The sequence below is a fragment of the Pollicipes pollicipes genome, unplaced genomic scaffold, assembly GCF_011947565.3.
Source record: "Pollicipes pollicipes isolate AB1234 unplaced genomic scaffold, Ppol_2.1 Scaffold_4219;HRSCAF=4965_pilon_pilon_pilon, whole genome shotgun sequence".
Taxonomy (NCBI): domain Eukaryota; kingdom Metazoa; phylum Arthropoda; class Thecostraca; order Pollicipedomorpha; family Pollicipedidae; genus Pollicipes; species Pollicipes pollicipes.
This window is the reverse complement of record NW_023596448.1, coordinates 18,264,143-18,281,926: the sequence shown is the minus strand read 5'-3', so window position 1 is coordinate 18,281,926 and position 17,784 is coordinate 18,264,143. Positions and strand designations below refer to the sequence as shown.

Here is a 17,784-nt window from a genome sequence, read left to right as displayed (position 1 = left end):
ACATCCAGAAATTCATTTTAGATGGCAAAATTACCTGATGAATGCTTCCAATGTCTCTTTTTCGCTGTTTTCGCTGTTGTTCATTTTTTATTTGCAACAGAAGCGTCCAACGTGCGCTCAATATTTTGGCTTAAATATGATGCACGAAGATGAAAGCTATTGGAAATACAGTTCCTATCATTGGGCAGAAAGGGATGGAATAACTGTTCTGACTATCGTTCTCGTCTGATGTGTTAGTATGCACACAACGTTACAGCCAGTGACCTCTCCGGCCGCTGTCATGTGCTATAGCGGTCTAAAAGTTCATAGCTCCTGACGACGCTGAGGGAGTTATCGGACTATCCGGCCGTTGTTAGGTGTCATAGCGTCCTGAGAGCTCTCCATACCTCATGACGACGCCTAGAGTTATCTATCCGAAGCGTCGTGTACATACCCACGCACCAGACAGGGACGAGGGCCCAAACAAGCATAACATCCGCGATGCTTTAATATTTTCTCAGTTTTCACCCAAAACTCAGGAGGAAGATTGGCTATCAAGTCTCGATATAAAATGCTTCTTAACACCCAGCTTTCGACTTCGTGCAGGGAAATGTAGCCGTTAAAAACCTTTCAAATGTTACGCAATCTTGTGTCGCCCTTTTCTAGAGATCTTCACTTTTGCATGCTTTGCACACACATGTTCTTTACTTGAAATACCAGTGAGGCTAGGATAGAGAAAACGGGGAATTATTTGACTAATGACAGCTTTCCACTGTTTGGTACCTGCGCCTACGTCTGGTACTTGCTACCTGATCAGTAAGTACAAATATGCACAGGATTTTAACCTGTGTAATACGAGACTCGACGTTTTCTGTATGGGACAGCGGACACCGCCCTCAGTATCCTCTCATAAAGTTGAATAGTCCATCCCTTTTCCGATCCCGGAACCGTCTCTGCCAATTGTTTTGCCTGGTTCAGGTGAGTGCTCATTTTTCAGATAGTTCTTCATGTAAGAAGGAAAAGCCTTAACATCCTGATTTTCCTTATCACGAGATGGAAGCTCTTACGCCGGCTTAGCTATTAGCTCTTAGCTTAGCTTAGCTCTTAGCTTTTCATCGACCTTCAATATTCCAGGAGGTACCTCGCTAATAAGCAAATATGTTTTCCATGGTCTTACCATGTGACGGGGGCCTCGTGACTTACGTGACGGGGGCCTCGTGACGATGGGGACAGCTTAAAAGGTCAATTTTATTGAAATCCTGAAGATGTTTTGGGAATGGTGACTGGAAACATAAGGTGGCGGAATTTGCCCACGCGCTTCTCGGAAAAGGGTTAATTATGTCAAAAGCATAACATTCTGTCATCATTGCATTGTCTCACCCGTTTGACATCTTAAGTCGAATCAACACGTGCAAAGAGTCATATTGCCGCAAAAGGCTTGGATGTGTTAGTAACGTCAATACGTCAGCTATTTGCTAAGAAAAGAAGCTTTGTGCTCTTTCAGAAACACGGAAGTGCAAAACTACAGCTCATCCAGATCCCTTAATACAGCTACTACACTGCACACAATACCCCACAAAGTATAGTCAGGCTCATTTCAATGCATTTCGTTTCACTTTCAAGCGTGCCGTCATCAGCAAGCACATACGTGGGCTTCTGCTCAGATGGCAGTTGTGTCTAACATTCGACTAATAGCTGTAGCACTCGGTGACGGGTTCTCGAATGGGGAACAGGTTTGATATGTCAAATGAGCAGGTTTAGGTTTTACTGACATGCTCAGTGTCCATATTGGCGGCGATATCTTTCTTCAGAAGCGTAATCGCCGAGAACACGCTCATCACAAAGCTTGAAGCCAAGGCTGTCCGGTGACAGCGGCGATTTGAGGGCAAAAAGTACGGATTTCACAGCAATCCCCGCTGAGATGTCCGCGGCATCAATATCAACTCGTCTATCACGATTATATAATATACGGCGTGTGAGGCTGGACTGCCCGTCAAGAGCACATGTTGTCATTTTCACCTCGGATGAGACTCATCCCGGATCTTGCGGGCAGATTACCGATGACTCGTTGGCGGTCGCTCTGGCGGAAGACGGCCTGGTCAGTCCACTCTGGCCGTGCCCCCCCCCCCCCCCGCTGCTCCCCGGCCGGCGCGCGCTGGGGCGCGCTCACCTTGTGTCTTCCGCGCCGAATCTGTGAGTCACCGTGCGTTCGGCTCCTGCTTGAACGACCTTTGATTGTTCTCGCAGCTCCAGACGAGGGTTTTCAGAAGGGCCGCGGGCTTCCCTTGTTAACAACGCGGCGGCGGCGACGGCGGCGGCGGTGCCATGACTCACAATGGCACGTTCGGCCGGAAGCGGTCGGTGCAAGCGAAGTAAGCCGGTAACGGTTGGCGCCACTCCACATCTGCGTAAGACGCCCATGGCTTCCGGTCGGAGAAGGCCTCGGAAGCCAGATTATTTCTGAATTACCGCCGGCACATTTCTAAAAATGTAGCTCAAACCTTTTGAATGAATACACTTGTGGGATCACAGCCGACGTTAAGCAGCGCTCGTTGCGTGAAGTCTCATCCGATCATTCAAAAGTGAAATTCCCAGTCAGCGGCAGAGCTTTGTGGTGAGAGAGTTGAACGTGCAGCAATGTTCGGCACGGTCGTCCTGTCCTCTTAGGTCACCTGACATTTAGCGGCGGCCGCTGCCAATGGCCACAGACCATCTACCGGTCTGCTCACACAGGCAGACTTTATTCGGCGCGTGGAAAACAGGTGACGTCATAACACAAATGTGACGTGTTACACGCACCTGAGAACATCCAAGACGGCCAAGACGGCCAAGTCTTGCCACCAATCACCGTCAATCGTCCATAAATGTGACGAAAACAAGTTGCATGTCAGTAATTGAGGCCTACAGCTCAAATTACTTGTCACAGGGTCAGTCACGCCTAGCGTCCAAACACCTGCTTAAATTCCCTTGGTTCAGGCATACCAGAGGCTGCAATCCAAGGCCGCATATAGAAAGCAACATCCCACCACCAGTCTTGCCACCAATCACCGTCAATCGTCCATAAATGTGACGAAAACAAGTTGCATGTCAGGAATTGAGGTCTACAGCTCAAATGCCGTGGTTTGCTCTTCTCTTAAAGATTGCACAATGCGGCCAGACGAGAGATACGAGAAGGAAAAGTCCCTTGTGCAACGGCGAATGCTGTGGAAAAGGATGACGCATTCGGGCAAGGGTATGGAGCGAGCGCTTAAAGCGACTCAAATTCACCTTCTTTGCATGCCCGAACCTCCTGGGCTCGAGCGCTTAAAGTGACCTCTAACCCGCTTAAGCACCACAGATGTGAGTGACTCCAAATACAAACGCTCCTCTTGAACTACTGGAGCTTACAATATCGGCTTCGCAAAAATTGGCAGTATCTTCCATGTGATATCACGGTCGCAAGTAAATTGTGTTGCTTGTCATGTCGCTTGCCTCAGTTGCCGGCTGCTGCAAACATAGTCCTGAGGTTTGTAGGTAACGGGTGGTAAGATCGTGTTAGTGCCATTTAAAAAGCAGGGCATTGACAATCACCTTGCCCTTATGGTCCCGAAAGAATGACGACCATTTTGGTGAGGCATTGCAGCCAGTGATTTCTCAAGGGAGACAGGACTGAAAGAATGCCTTCCAAGGCCCTCTCTCTATGCAACGTCATCGGTGTAATCTTAAAGCCCACAAAATTGGGAGAGATTTGTTCTCAAAGTAACCCTTGCGTGAAGAGGCCACAATTACCAACAAAACACAGTTCTCCCGATTTGCGGTCTTGGATAACAGCAGGCCTCAGGTAATATGCTGTTTAAAGGTTGGCTGAATTAAAGATCAGTGGGTCTCCGCGGGGGAATCTAAAAAAGCGACCCACTAAGCTCTTAAGCTATGATGACCCCCCTCCCTCCCATCTTCAGCAGAACACGACATCTGGATAAGTTCCCAGACGCTCAATATGGGCCAGCCAATTGGACACGCCTAGCACAGGATGAGGTCATACTTGTGCGCGTTGTTAATTACAAAGGCAGTGGGAATGAATTGAGCTATGACTGAACAAATTATAATCAGTAACGTTATCATCTAGCGGTAACATTGTTATTTCGTAAACGTCCTATCTGTACAGACGAGTGATTGATGAGCGCAGAGATGAGTAATGCCAAACACAGACGCTCCTTCCAAGTCGCTGGAACTGACAACATTGACATTGCAAGGATTGGCAGTATTTTATGTGTGACATCATAATCATAACTAAACTTTGTTGCTCTTCATGCCGGTTACCTCAATTGCCGGCTACTGCAAATATAATTATCAGGTTAGTAGGTAACGGGTGGACACTTCGTGTTGGCTTAATCGAAATAGCAGGGCATTGACAACCGCCTTGCCCTTGTGGACCCGAAAGAATGACGGCTATGCAGGCGAGGCATTGCAATCAGTGATTCCGCCATGGGTCAAGGCTGAAAGGAAGGCCTTCAAAGGCTTATAAGGCAGCTCTCTCTTTGCGACCCCATCGGGGTAGTGTTTAGTTCCGAAAACTTTGTTGAGGTTCTTTCTTCACCGTCGCCTTTCTGTGAAGCGAAGCCCACAATTACCAACAAAACACAGCCCTCTTGATATGGGGTCTTAGACAATAGCAGGCCTCAGGCATTTATGCTGTTTAAAGTCCCCTTGCTGGCTAGCCTAATTAAAGGTCAGCAGGTCTCAGAAGAGCAATCTAAAAAAATGGCATCACTAATCTCTTGAGCTCTGATGAAATCCCCCCCGTCTTCAGCAGAACACGATATCCGGATAAGTTCCCAGACGCGCAATATGGCCAGGTGGAAGCCAGCCAATTGGACACGCCTAGCATATGACGAGGTCATATTTGTGCTCGTTGATAATTAAAAAAGCGGTGTGAATGAATCGAGTTTTGACTAAAGAAACTTAAAGCAGAAGTATTACTTTTTCGTAAACGTCTTACTCATTGCCGTGTTCATGCCCGTGACCGAGCATCCCACAGTCACAAAATTGGTGCCACCCTGTTAGTTGTTTCATATGACTACCCAGGAGTTTACCCAATCTGTGAAATCCTCGTCTGTGGGGAAGCCTAAGTGATAGTGCTAGCTAGGCGAAAATAGCGAGCGCTAAAAGCGACTCAAACTCACCCCCTTTCAGTGCTCGAATCCCCTGGGTTCTGGAGCTTAAGGCAACCTCGAACCGGCTAAACCATCACGGATGAGTGATCCCAAATACAGAAGATCCTCCCGAACCACTGGAACTGGCAACATCGACCTTGCAAAGATTGACGATATCTTACGTAGAGGTTGGAATGTAAATATATTTCTACGGGGCGTAGGTAACGGACGGTAAGTTCGTACTACTTTCATTGGTTTTCTGTCATACACGTATATGTATATGTGTCATATACATATACGTATGTAGGTCATATATATGTAAATATATGTGTATGTCATATAGGTCCTATTTCTGTCCTATAAGTTTTCGGAACTTAATATCACACCGATGGCGTTGCATAGAGAGAACCGCCTTAGAAGCCTAATCGAATTGCTGTCATACCTATGCCTTCTGTTCTGTTCTGTGCCCAGCTGTTTACCCAATCAGTTAAGTCCTCGTCTGTGAAGAAGCCCGCCGCCCGCTCGACGAACCACTAGCCGATCACAGCCGCCCCCTGTGTGACCATGCCGTGACGGCTGCTGGCGGCCGGCGGCAGGCGCAGCACCCCCTCCCATCGTAACCTCGCCCGCTGTTGACCAGGTGACGCGGGCGACCGCTTGGCGGCGCTGGAAATCCCGTCCGGCGTCGGGGCCGGCCAGTGGCCGCCGCCGGCTCAGGTGTTTGGGAGATTCCGCCTGCTGCATCGGTACAGCTGGCCCGCCGGCCGCTGCTGCTCCAGTCGGACCGGGTGGTCGGTGACGGCGGGGTGGTGCGCTGACGCGTGGTGGCTTGGAGCGACCCGTGCTCGTCAACGGCAGGTGAGCGGTCGGTGGGACGGTGGTGGCAACGGTGATGGTGGTGACGGGCGCAGGAACTGAGAGGAGGAGGGGGTGATGAGATTCAAGAGATGTGTAGTGACGAGATTTAGGCATATGTGGTGACGAGTATTCATGTGGTGACAAGATGAGGACATCTGGTAACAACATTCAGAGGAAGCAAGCGTGTGATTGGTAACGATATTTAGATATATGATTTGGTGACGAGGTTTTTAGCTGGTGTAACTAAATTTGCAAGCTGAAGTGGGGTGTGGTGTGAAGAGGATGATAGCTGGCGGGTAGTGCAGAAGTTTACCAGCGGCACTTCGACGATGTCACTGGCGTAGTCCAACATTTCGCCCAGGAGGGAGCCAATCCTGATTGAAAGGGGCGCTTGTCGTCGAATAAGGGCCCTGTTGTTTGATTCGGGGCACATTAGGCTGGGGTGCTATTTTTATGCCTCGGGGCCCCTTTGGTATGTTTCAGAAGTCCTTAAAGAGCCTTAAAGTTCCAAACGTTACTTGGTTTTCTGGTCACCAGGGGCCCTGCCACGTCGATGGGGGGCCATGGCCCCGGAGGTCCTCCCTTTGGGTACGTTTAGGTACGCCATTTGATATGGATGCGGCAGATTATCTCTCATTTTTCCGGACTTACTCTTTGTCGGAGAATTAATCCGATGTGCGCCGCACGGAGCCAAATGCTTGACCTTGGGCGTTCTGGACCTGGATGCTCTTCTGCGTCTCCTGTATTATTTGCTGCGCGCTTTGGCTTTTTTTGTTAAGCAGAGTAATGTCTCTAACGCTTTAAATTATTTTCGGGCCGCTAAACCTGAAGGTGATAACTTGAACATGAAACTTGGTACCTTGTGTGTCTTTTGTTTCCCTTCTTTAATCATTGTAACCCGTTGGTGTTTATATAGAAGGAAACATTATTTTGACATCAGGAAGCGCTCGCTAAAGGCCTTTCAAAGACACGTTCAAGTGAGCATATGCTTATGGTAAGTATACTGCATTAATAGGATCTGACTGTTTTAGGGAGGACTACATTCGTTGCGTGCGTTACTTATGCCTCACAGATGGGTCTCAGCCAATTCTATCACGGATAGGGCCTGTTTTGCCCAATTAATTTGCCGTCCGTGGCTCTGGCTATCCGCTATTTAATTAGCGAACAGTGTTGCGGCAGCCTTTCGTGCGTGTAACATTTCGTCATTTATATTAACACATGACGCCATTGTAGTTCGTATCATTTTCGTGAAGGTCAATCAATAAAAACAAACACCGATAATATATCCTGCTTTCGAAGTATCTATATTGCATGTATTGAAATACGTCCCCATACACGTGCTCTTGCGCATAATTGCTCCCACATCGCTATCCACCATTTGACCACTCACGCTATATGGGCGCTCATGGATCGAACCAACCCGTAAAGTACTTCGCCTCACAGGGCATTTCGGATCACGCTATGATCCCGCCTAATCCCCTTCTGTGTCGTCAGATGTTGAGCCGCGATTAAGTTCCCTGCTAACCCCGACCCCTTGAGCCGGTGCATGCTCACAAATGCTGCGGTTAGGATGTCTTAAACATAAAACGAGTTGCTCCGTATTACGCGACGTAACTCCGCGCAACGGATGAAGGGAGTGTGCCGCATTTGTATCAGGTTTTGAATGATGCCTAATAATAACTTAACTAATTAATTTTAAGATCTCTGAAAGCAAGCTGCAGTCATGCCTTTACGAAGAGTTCAAAATGCCTTGTTTCTGGGGTTGACGCTCGCGAGCTTGTTTCGCCCCCCCCCCCCCCCGCGGCCCTGCGTGAGCCTCGGAGCTTGTGGAGGCTATTTCGTGCAGACTATTTCATGGTCGTCCATGCATACATAACGCCATAAAACGTGGAGCGAATACCGCCACTTCATTGGCTGTTCTTTGCTAATGGCTAAGAAAGGTATGGCCATCGAATTATTCTTGTGCTTCGTACGTCATCGCATTTTGTGGCACCAACAGGCAGCAACTGGGTTTCAACCATGATATTTCTCGCGCTGATTCGCCGTTTTCATAACGCGGACTGCTGGGTGGTTGATGCAACCCGTTCCCCTGACGTTTCCAAACAAATGAAGATATAGCTTAGTAAATAAACAAAAAAACAGTAGATTGGTCTTAACGACACCTCGCAATGGGCACTAGTTTTATGTTGTTAGGTCAATAATCGGCTCTACGGTGCCAGGTCAAAGGTCAAATCTTCCTGTGAGTCACATTTTTCAGCTTTGCAGCATCATACGTGCGATACCATGTCTCGTGACGGTACGAAGTTTAAACGGCCGTGTTCCTTGTCCAACTCAGTACAATGGAGTCAGGAGCACGTTTTTGCCTTTAAAAAAAAACGCGCAATGGCGTCATATAGGCTAGTGAGCATTTGGGCGTGATTGTACGACATGCCAGAGAGACATCTTCAAAGAAACTTCAGGATAGGGTCGCATCGAGCCCTCTATCAGGGCGAGGGTTAATGTTTTGAGTGCATGTTTCGAATAAGAATTACGTTTTGGGCTACATAGTACAGAAACTTGGGCGGTGTTACTAGTGATGATGGAAGTGAGGCTGGAGATCAAAGAACTTAAGAAAAGCGTCATTCTCTCTCGTGTGTGAAAGCAAGTAAAAGATATGAAATAAAGGGCCAGTGTACAAAAGCACGATGAGACCGGCCAAAACACCTGTACAAACCGGTATGCAGCTTTCGCAAACACGCGCCAGCTAATCAGCCACCTCTCGGCAAGTTGAGGTGTTACAAGTGAGTCATCGCCTCCGCTAGAGTAGTTGTTCTGACACGCCCATCGGGCAGTGACTCTGAAGTGACGCAAGCAACCCATGAGGTTATCATACAATGACGTACTGAGGAGTATTAAACAGTAAGGCTGTGTTGTCTAGAGCAGTCTTTTGCACTTAAGTGTAAGCTATCATTGCAAGTTAAATTATTTTACCACACTTGATTATTGTCCATAATGATCTTCTTCCTTGACCTTCGAATTTAAAGCGTTGTCTTTAAGTGGAACAGCCTTGATATTTTGCCGACAGACGTCAAGGCGTTTGTGGGCTTGAGGCACCGCTTGGTACGATGCCACCGGAGTTGCAATCTCTCCAGCCATCAGTGTTTTCCCAGAGAGGAGGCTAAGCCTTGTCATGGTTGACCGCAGTGTGACATACAAAATGTTTTAAAGAACCTGCAACTCCGTAACGTCCGGTTTGGAAAACCAAAATGTTAATTGGCTGACACTGAATAAAGAAAAAACGGATGTGTATTGCAACTAAAAACAACATATTGCTCTGTACTTCCTGTTGCACAATCACGATCGACAAGCAGTAATGCCGTACGTAAAAAAACTTCCCACGACACCAAAAATTCCGCACAAGTCAAGGTACAGATCTGTCGTTTGCGTGGCGATACCTGAGATAGCGTCCAAATATAACAATTCCGTTTAACCCAGGTAATGGAGCTCGAGAAAAAAACACCCCATTCTACAAAGGAGATCGAAACACTATCAAAGTGTCAGATGTAACCCCGCAGGATAACTAGACTTATAAGCACGCCGCCGTGTGGAGTACCGGTCGAACGCTTCTAACTGCGGTCTCACCGCCGCGGCCGTGTTCACATTCATCCGGGTGCGTTGGTGCATTTGAGGTCATTGTTTTACGTAATAATTGGGACGAGGTATTAGTATCACGGACGGCATAATTGTTTGGACTATCGCCCTCATCCGGTGCGTTAGCTTGTACGTATGTGTACGTGCTATCACACAGGCCAACGACGTCAGTCCGAATAATGACTCCACCCCCGGCATACTTGGGCTCACCCGCTCCCTGACCTTACGACCCGACAATGACTCCACTCGCGGCATACCTGGGCTCGCCCGCTCGCTGACCTTCCGCCGACCCGAATCAGTCAACGCGAGCCCCTCCGGCCCGCCAGACTGCCCGTCCAGGTCCGGCCTGTAATCCGCCGTAGTTCATGGTATCGTGGCCCCGCCACCCGGACCCACTGGCCGGCGGTCTGGCTTTCCAGTCGGTTGTCTCCCCCTAATTTCTTATTGCTGGCTTCTGTGCAGTGTAATCACACTAGTTGCAAGGGCAATGTGCGCTTTAGTCGCTTTACATCCGACTCCATCCTCGCCGCCTACGAAGATTCGACCGCAATGCATATGATCGGACGACGCTCCATGGTTTAGCCCTTTTGCATGGGTCACACGTGGGCTATGTAGTCGAATGGTGCGAATGTGTACAACTAGGATCATGTATTGGCGTGCAGTTGAGTTGCAAGGCCTCTCAGTGTTCATATGACGCTTCAGTCATCCTGCCAAGGGAAGGCAAAACGTTGGGTAGCGGACGTTCTTTCACATGTAGCACGCTTAATGCAGACTGAAAAAGTCCCCAAGCTGCTCAAGGCACATAATTATTGTGATTGTTCCGTTCTGTCCACCCTATCGAAAAAGGCATAAAGATGATGAGAACGCTTATAATTAGGATAACAAAAATGGTGGACGTTTATTTCCGTCGCTATTCTTAGAGTTAAATCATCAGTTGATGCTCTCAGACAACTGCTCTTTAGGAATTTAAACGCAACTAACCACTGTTGTAAATGTATAGGTCTCACCTCAGATGTCAATTTCAAAACTTTAATTTTAATTTTTTCAAGCCCTTTTGCGGCTTGGGATCTAGAAATGCATGCCCCGTCCTCGCGCTTAGCCTCTTAACATTGCATGTGCAAGACACCAGCGGGGATGAGTCGGTCTGGAATTTGGAGAAGTGCGTTCGTGTTCAGCGGGCTGTCGTGCAGACGTTTCTCTAAACAGAAGATCCCTCACTATAAAACAAAAATATCCGAATGTTAAAATATTTGTCAGATAATGGAACACGCTGTTTTTTTTTCGGATCGCAGCCTTTTTGAAACGCACCTTGCACCTGGAAGACCCAGTAGAACTGTTCACTCCAACGGCGTGATATAGTAATGAGGCATAGCGACCTCTGATATAGCCTGAGAGTTAACTTACCCACGCACGCTAAGATGGGCATCAGCGTGGTGGCGGGAACAAAAATTACATTTGCTGTCACTGCTCGTTCAATTCATTCATTCAAATTTCGCGTTGCAGTAATCCATTGCATGATGCGGCCGTCTAAATTTCAAGCTTGTGGTAAGCAGTTCGTCATATCTTGGCAGCCAAATCCTGCTCTTATACAAAATAACTGTTACTTAGGATTAAATGCTACCGCAAAAACTGATATGATGGAAAAAATTATATGGCATGTTACTTAGAACCTAAGCTCATAATCCAGACACACTAATTGGCGACACGCCAAAATCACCGCATTAGCAGGATTGCTGTGGCTTTTGCTTAGCAGGAGCGATCGTAGTTCTTCTCTTGAGCCTGTGAAGTAGCCTGAGTTGCTAACACTCTCGTGCGTCCTCACTCGCAGAAAACTAACCTTCCAGAATATTTGTAATCCACAAGCTGTAACTTGTACCGTGGAATTTGGGCGATTGATCATTGCAAACTGCAAAAAAATCATGCATCTGCTTGATTCCGTCCGTACTTTACAAAGCTCAAACACACGAGTTTACGTCGTTACAGGACCGTGACGCACAGCGACACCGCACCCCCAGGTCCGAGATGTCTCCCGCCGCCCAGCCGTCTGCGGCGCCACCGTCGTTAAAGGTGGCGCTAGTGTCGCTGCTGCACGCCGCTGTGACGCTGGCCGCGGTGCCCGCCAGCCAGGCCACGTCGGTGACCGAAATCATCGCGGCCCAGACGGGCGCGGCGCGCCAGTACTGCGAGGACGGCCTCTACGAGTGTGTGCCCTTCTACCACTGTGACTCGGAAAACATCGTGACCGACGGCCGCGGCCTGCTGGACATCCGGTGAGCGGCGAGCCGGCCGCATCTGTAGGTCGCCACTGAGCCGACATTGCTCTATGGTCGACAGTGTTGCGCTGGCTTCTGCGCATGTCTGTACCCAGTATTCGGCCTGGTTTTCCAACACGGCAGCCAGATCTGATGGCTATTCGCAACCTACTAAGCGGACTATCGTTGCTGTCGTCATGTCATGCCTTGTATTTACTAGAAGTCGTTCCATATGCATCGCTGAATGTTTGAATCGGCTCAATGGATTATAAGTTACACGATAAAACCGAGGATGCGGCGATGATGAAAGCACGGCGAGAGCATGAGAAAGGCCTACGGCGTCAAACAAGGCCGTCTTTTTCTTTTGTACGTGGCTGTCTTGTCACCATCGCGTCTGACCGCTACCCATGAAGCGTTCCGCGCAAGCATAAAGTATGCCCTCACGCTACCCTCCCGTGCTTCCTCGCAGAAGAGAGAAGTGAATATGACTCACTATGTGGCTTCCTCTCCTGCGCGCCGCCCGTTCGCCACCCTCACTCCCACTTACACCGCCGTGTCGGGCTCTCCCTCTTGTTCACTCCACCCCACCCCACACAGAACGCTTCACCAATCGCCCGTCGCGTATCTCCGCGCAGGTTCGGTGGCGAGCTGACCGACAATGCCAAGAACTCACCGACGCGAACCCACTCCGAGTGCGACGACTTCCTGGACGTGTGCTGCAGGCAGCCCCGCCTGGCCGAGCACCGCAAGCGCCCGCCGGCGGCGTTTGCCCCCAGCTGCGGTCGTCGCAACCCCCAGGGTCTCGACGTCAGGATACTGGGCTTCCAGGTGGGACAGGCGACCGCTGAGGAGGGATGGGAAGGTGCTGGGCTGTGCCATTGTGACTCACGGTGTCACTACTCACTATATCACGACTCACTATGTCACTTCTTACTATGCGGCTATTCACTATGTCATTATCCGCTTATAACTCACTATGACATTACTCACTATATCATTATGCACTATATGGCTTCTCACTGTCACTACCCCCATGGCACTCCTCGCTGCCGCTCCTCAGTGTTACCACTCACTGTGTCACTACTCACGTGACTCGCCTGCATCACGGCGCTGCCTGTCGCCCGTGGCGCCCAGAGCGTCACGGGGCGTTACGGAAGTGGTAGCGTGGGTCGCGAGGCCACGTGTTTCTTTCAGATGCGCTGTCGTGTTTGCCTCGACCAAGGCGTTAAAGGTTTCGTTTGGCCGTCCCAGCTCGGTGAACACGCCAATGATGTGGAGAACGAATAGCCTGAATGTACCGCCAACACGTCGTGTGGAGTGTCGCCTCACATAAGACTATTTTTCATACGTTGATGACCTTTCACCAATCACAGCTTTTAACATGGCGTGCTCTTTACCGAGATCTTTCGTCTCGTGCTGTTGCCATAAGCCGCGCATCTATGATGCCACGTGATGGCATTGCATTGCTACCTCCCCCGACTACACAGCTAGCGTTGGAGCCGCTCTGCCAGGAGCACACCTGTAACGCACGTGGTGCCCCTTCTTCGACAGGACCACGAGACGCAGTTCGGCGAGTTCCCGTGGCAGGTGGCCCTGACGCGCCGGGACCGCAAGGGCCGCACGCTCTTCGTCGGAGGCGGCTCGCTCATCCACAGACAGGTGAGCCGTCTCATGTCACGAGAGGTCACGGGTGTCAACAGCGGCGCTTCGTCGGAGGCGGCTCGCTCATCCACAGACAGGTGAGCCGTCTCATGTCACGAGAGGTCACGGGTGTCAACAGCGGCGCTTCGTCGGAGGCGGCTCGCTCATCCACAGACAGGTAAACCGTCTCATGTCACGAGAGGTCACGGGTGTCGACAGCGGCGCTTCGTCGGAGGCGGCTCGCTCATCCACAGACAGGTGAGCCGTCTCATGTCACGAGAGGTCACGGGTGTCAACAGCGGCGCTTCGTCGGAGGCGGCTCGCTCATCCACAGACAGGTAAACCGTCTCATGTCACGAGAGGTCACGGGTGTCAACAGCGGCGCTTCGTCGGAGGCGGCTCGCTCATCCACAGACAGGTGAGCCATCTCATGTCACGAGAGGTCACGGGTGTCGACAGCGGCGCTTCGTCGGAGGCGGCTCGTTCATCCACAGACAGGTGAGCCGTCTCATGTCACGAGAGGCCACGGGTGTCAACAGCGGCGCTTCGTCGGAGGCGGCTCGCTCATCCACAGACAGGTGAACCGTCTCATGTCACGAGAGGTCACGTGTGTCGACAGCGGCGCTTCGTCGGAGCGTCTCCTGCGAAGGCTGTCCGCCGCCGGGAAATGTCCCGCGATTCCTCTCCCCATTGAGGGAGATGTCTATTCTGTCCTCGTGACGGCCGTCTGCCGTGCCGTTGTTCAGTGTTCAGTGTTCAGTGTTCATGACGGTTGTTCAGTGTTCATTGGGCCCAAAGTGACGGCTGCCTGTCGTTTCTATTGTCACTGTTACGTGCTGTGTCTAACGATACCGCTGTTGCGTCTGTCATAGTTCTCCGTCGGGTCCATTACGACAGCCGTTCGTTGTGCCAACTGCGATGGCCTTCTGTTGTGACTGCTGTTATGAATTCCGTCATTGCTTTGGAGAGGTAACGACGCACTTAAGGCCTCAACCACTTATCGTCAAGATATGGCGTGCCGATTTCCCGGGAAGAAGTTCTCAGTCGGGAGCCAGACTCGAACCCGTCACCTTACGGTCGCAAGATACTGACGCCCGCCCCGCCCGCAGGTGGTGCTCAGCGCGGCCCACACGGTCCGCATGTACTCTGGGCTGCAGGCGCGCCTGGGCGAGTGGGACACGCAGCACACGACCGAGTACTACAGCCACCTGAACATGGCGGTACAGCGCGTGATTCGGCACCCCGACTACAACGGCGGCAACCTACACAACGACATCGCGCTGCTGATTCTGGCCGGTGAGTTGGGCTTAGTTCCGGCGATGCCTCCGAAAGTTTAGAGTTCAGAAGTTTAAGAGTCTGTTCGGCCTCGTGGTAGCGTGGGTCGCTGGTCCCAAGAGTCTGTTTGGAAGTGAAGGTGGATGGGTTGCGTTTTTCTTTACGATGGAGCTGGCACTTATAGGCGATCTCGCTATGTTGTAGCAGCTATACGTCTTGTTGTTCATGTCCGCTTATGGTTTGTGCTTTTTACCCATTATAGACGTATCCACGTCAAAATATCAAGACTAAAGAAATGCTGCTGACGTTGATTTCTGTTTAAGCTTATGATGAGATAAAGGGCATATTATGATTATAAGACAATATATTATAATAATCAGATGCCCTTCATGAGCATCGTCCAACCACAAAAATGTGTAGACCTGAAAAAACTGTCTGCCCGAGCTACTTATGTTCGACTATTCAAAATCCGCTGTACGCAGCGGTCGTAGCACTTTGTTCCTACGCATCCGCCAATATTTGCTTCACCTGATCGCGAACAGCATGTTCCTGTGTGCGTGTTGGAATCCCATAGCGACCGTGCGCGTGCCTTCCAGCTCCGGTGGATCTGCGGCCGCACATGGATACCGTGTGCCTGCCGCCGCCGGGCTTCACCCCCCTCAGCGACTGTATGGTCACTGGCTGGGGCATGAACGCCTTCGGCAGCAACGACTACCAGACGGTGCTCAAGTCCCTCAGCCTCCCTCTGGTGGACTCGTCCACGTGCGAGAGCGCGCTGCGCCGCACACGACTCGGCGCGTTTTTCCAGCTGGACGATTCCTTTGTGTGCGCCGGGGGGCGGTTGGGCGAGGACGCGTGCACCGGCGACGGCGGCTCAGCGCTCGTGTGCCCAGACCCGGCGGACCCAGGCCGCTACGTGCAGGTCGGCATCGTGTCCTGGGGCATCGGCTGCGGCCAGGACGGCCTGCCGGGCGTGTACGCCGACGTGCGACAGTTCACCGGCTGGATCGCACAGGAGATCGCCGCCGCTGGGTTGTAGCCGACCACCGACCTGAGCCGCTTGCGAACGCGATTGTCGCGGGACGTGGTTGGCGTCCACAGTCGCGAGTTTCTGTGTAGTGGCCGCGAGACGGCGCTGGAGGCTGGTGACTGCGCTGGTGCTGGTGCCGCCGGTGCTGGGCGCCTGGCAACGCCTCCCCCCCCCCTCCTCCCCTGAAATCAGGCGCAACGTGCGCCACGTGAACAACAAACGGTTTTTCTTCGTTGCCATGGTCGTTGTTCTGCTTAGGATCCTCGCCTCGCATCCCGAGTCTTCACTGCCGGCGTTGGCAGTGTGCGCGTCCCAAGCGACGCCAGGAGGTGCGGGCTTTGAGATCGGTGCCGCGGAGCAGCGCCGCTCGGAGGCGGTGGATGGCCGTGGCGGTCGCGTCGCGTACCGAAACATTCTTCACCAGGGGGGAGCAGAGTGAAGCAGCCGCCGCAGCCGTGCGCTGGCAAGAGTTCGTGGACGGAAATGCATGTATTAGTTTCTGGTGTGCTCTGTTGTGCTTTGGATATGTCGGAGGAAAATATGGGGTCAGCGAGAGTGTTTGCTCGGCGTTTTATCATTTGAACACGCATTCCAGCAAGCATTTCAGCACGCCATCTGGCGTGCGTGAGGCTCACCTGGAATTCTCTTCCAAGACGGGAGAAAAGCCCTTAAATTGGTGGAACTGAAATTGGCGTGATTCAGAGAGTCAGCCTCGCAGCCGGGATGCATGGTAGTGGTTTTTATGTCAACCGAGTCAAAAACTTAGCGAATATGAGTTAGCTCCTTCAGCACATTAGCAGTCGGAGCTTGTGCCAGTGTAATTTTAAGTGTGGGCGTAGTTTTAACTGTGATTTTGTGACTTAAAGTAGCGTGAGTGTGTGGTGTGACTGTGCTGGTGTAATAAACGACACAAAAACCTAAAGTGTCAAAGGAAGTATGTGCGCTTTTCGACACCACTGACCGGATCAGAAAAGTCACCGTTACAATCGGCAAGCCAAATGTTTCCATTTGTGATGTCATTTCCAACTGCGGCACCCAGGCGGTAGTGCTCGATGAGCTTCAGGGCGCGATGACAACCCATTCACTCACCACGGCATGACTGATGAGCACGATCGGACCCGGCTGGCCTGCAGTCCTTGAAGCACCAGGCCATGACGACAGCTGTAAGCCATGGGATTTTCACCAGCTGAACATGCGGTCAGGTTTGTGCCCTGTCAGCTGGTGCACACGGTCACTGCATTACACATGCCAGCGGATGCCATGGCCCGCTCCTGAAGCGCCGGGATTATCAATGGCACATGATCTCCTTCGCCAGAGAGACTGTCAGCATGACTGAGGCGTTCCACAGTGAGACCGCCGGCCCGGTGTTTGCGTTCCACCCCCGTTCTCGTCGCGGTAAACACGCAACTCATTCCAGTCGCATTGCACCTTCCTGGCGGAAAATGAACTGTGCGAGGGTCTTGCCGTGTAAAAGGATTGTGAGAGTTCGTAACGCTCCGCCGATGGGTGCAACCCTGCTCCCCTCAGCTTGGCGCTTTGAAGTCCTGCTTCACAACCCCTGTGATCAAGGTGAGTGCTAATATGGCTTCATCTTCCCACTGATAATATGAGCTGTATGTCATCATTTCGTTTGTTGCTCTGCATGACTCTCCAGTACCGTCCCGTCGGTTTTTTGTAGAAAATGGAATGCGACGTAGAGAAAATGGAAAATAAAAAATACAACGAATCTTTTTGTAGAAAATGGAATGCGACTCACATCGTCGCACACGCTTTTATGGAGCGCTACCGACTGAACAGGTCATCTTAGCCCTCAGGGGCCATGCCGCAAGTAGCGTTCGAACACGAGCCCCACGTCGGAGCCGAAGGCGCTAATCACTGGGCCGTCCTGTTACATTTGTGCAATTATCATTGTGTGGTGGAGCGACAAAAATGCATGCTATGAATTGATGTGTCGAAGAGAAACGCATGCGCATTATTGTTGTCAGGG

The 17,784-nt window shown here is 51.1% G+C and overlaps 1 protein-coding gene across 1 annotated transcript; it reads left to right on the top strand.

Moving 5' to 3' along the window:
- Positions 1-5,905: 5,905 nt before the first annotated feature.
- On the top strand, positions 5,906-16,726 carry LOC119096093 (phenoloxidase-activating factor 2). Its single transcript, XM_037218949.1, has 6 exons — positions 5,906-5,969; positions 11,583-11,869; positions 12,487-12,679; positions 13,403-13,510; positions 14,602-14,788; positions 15,364-16,726. The coding sequence occupies exons 2-6, from the start codon at positions 11,622-11,624 to the stop codon at positions 15,804-15,806; spliced, it is 1,179 nt and encodes a 392-aa protein (XP_037074844.1). The 5' UTR covers positions 5,906-5,969; positions 11,583-11,621; the 3' UTR covers positions 15,807-16,726.
- Positions 16,727-17,784: the final 1,058 nt, after the last annotated feature.

Excerpts from the sequence above, each read along its gene's own strand:
- LOC119096093 (XM_037218949.1), top strand. The coding sequence starts at position 11,622 with ATGTCTCCCGCCGCCCAGCCGTCTGCGGCGCCACCGTCGTTAAAGGTG. Across the intron at positions 12,680-13,402 it reads TCAGGATACTGGGCTTCCAG|GACCACGAGACGCAGTTCGG; the intron begins GTGGGACAGGCG and ends CTTCTTCGACAG. Across the intron at positions 14,789-15,363 it reads CGCGCTGCTGATTCTGGCCG|CTCCGGTGGATCTGCGGCCG; the intron begins GTGAGTTGGGCT and ends CGTGCCTTCCAG.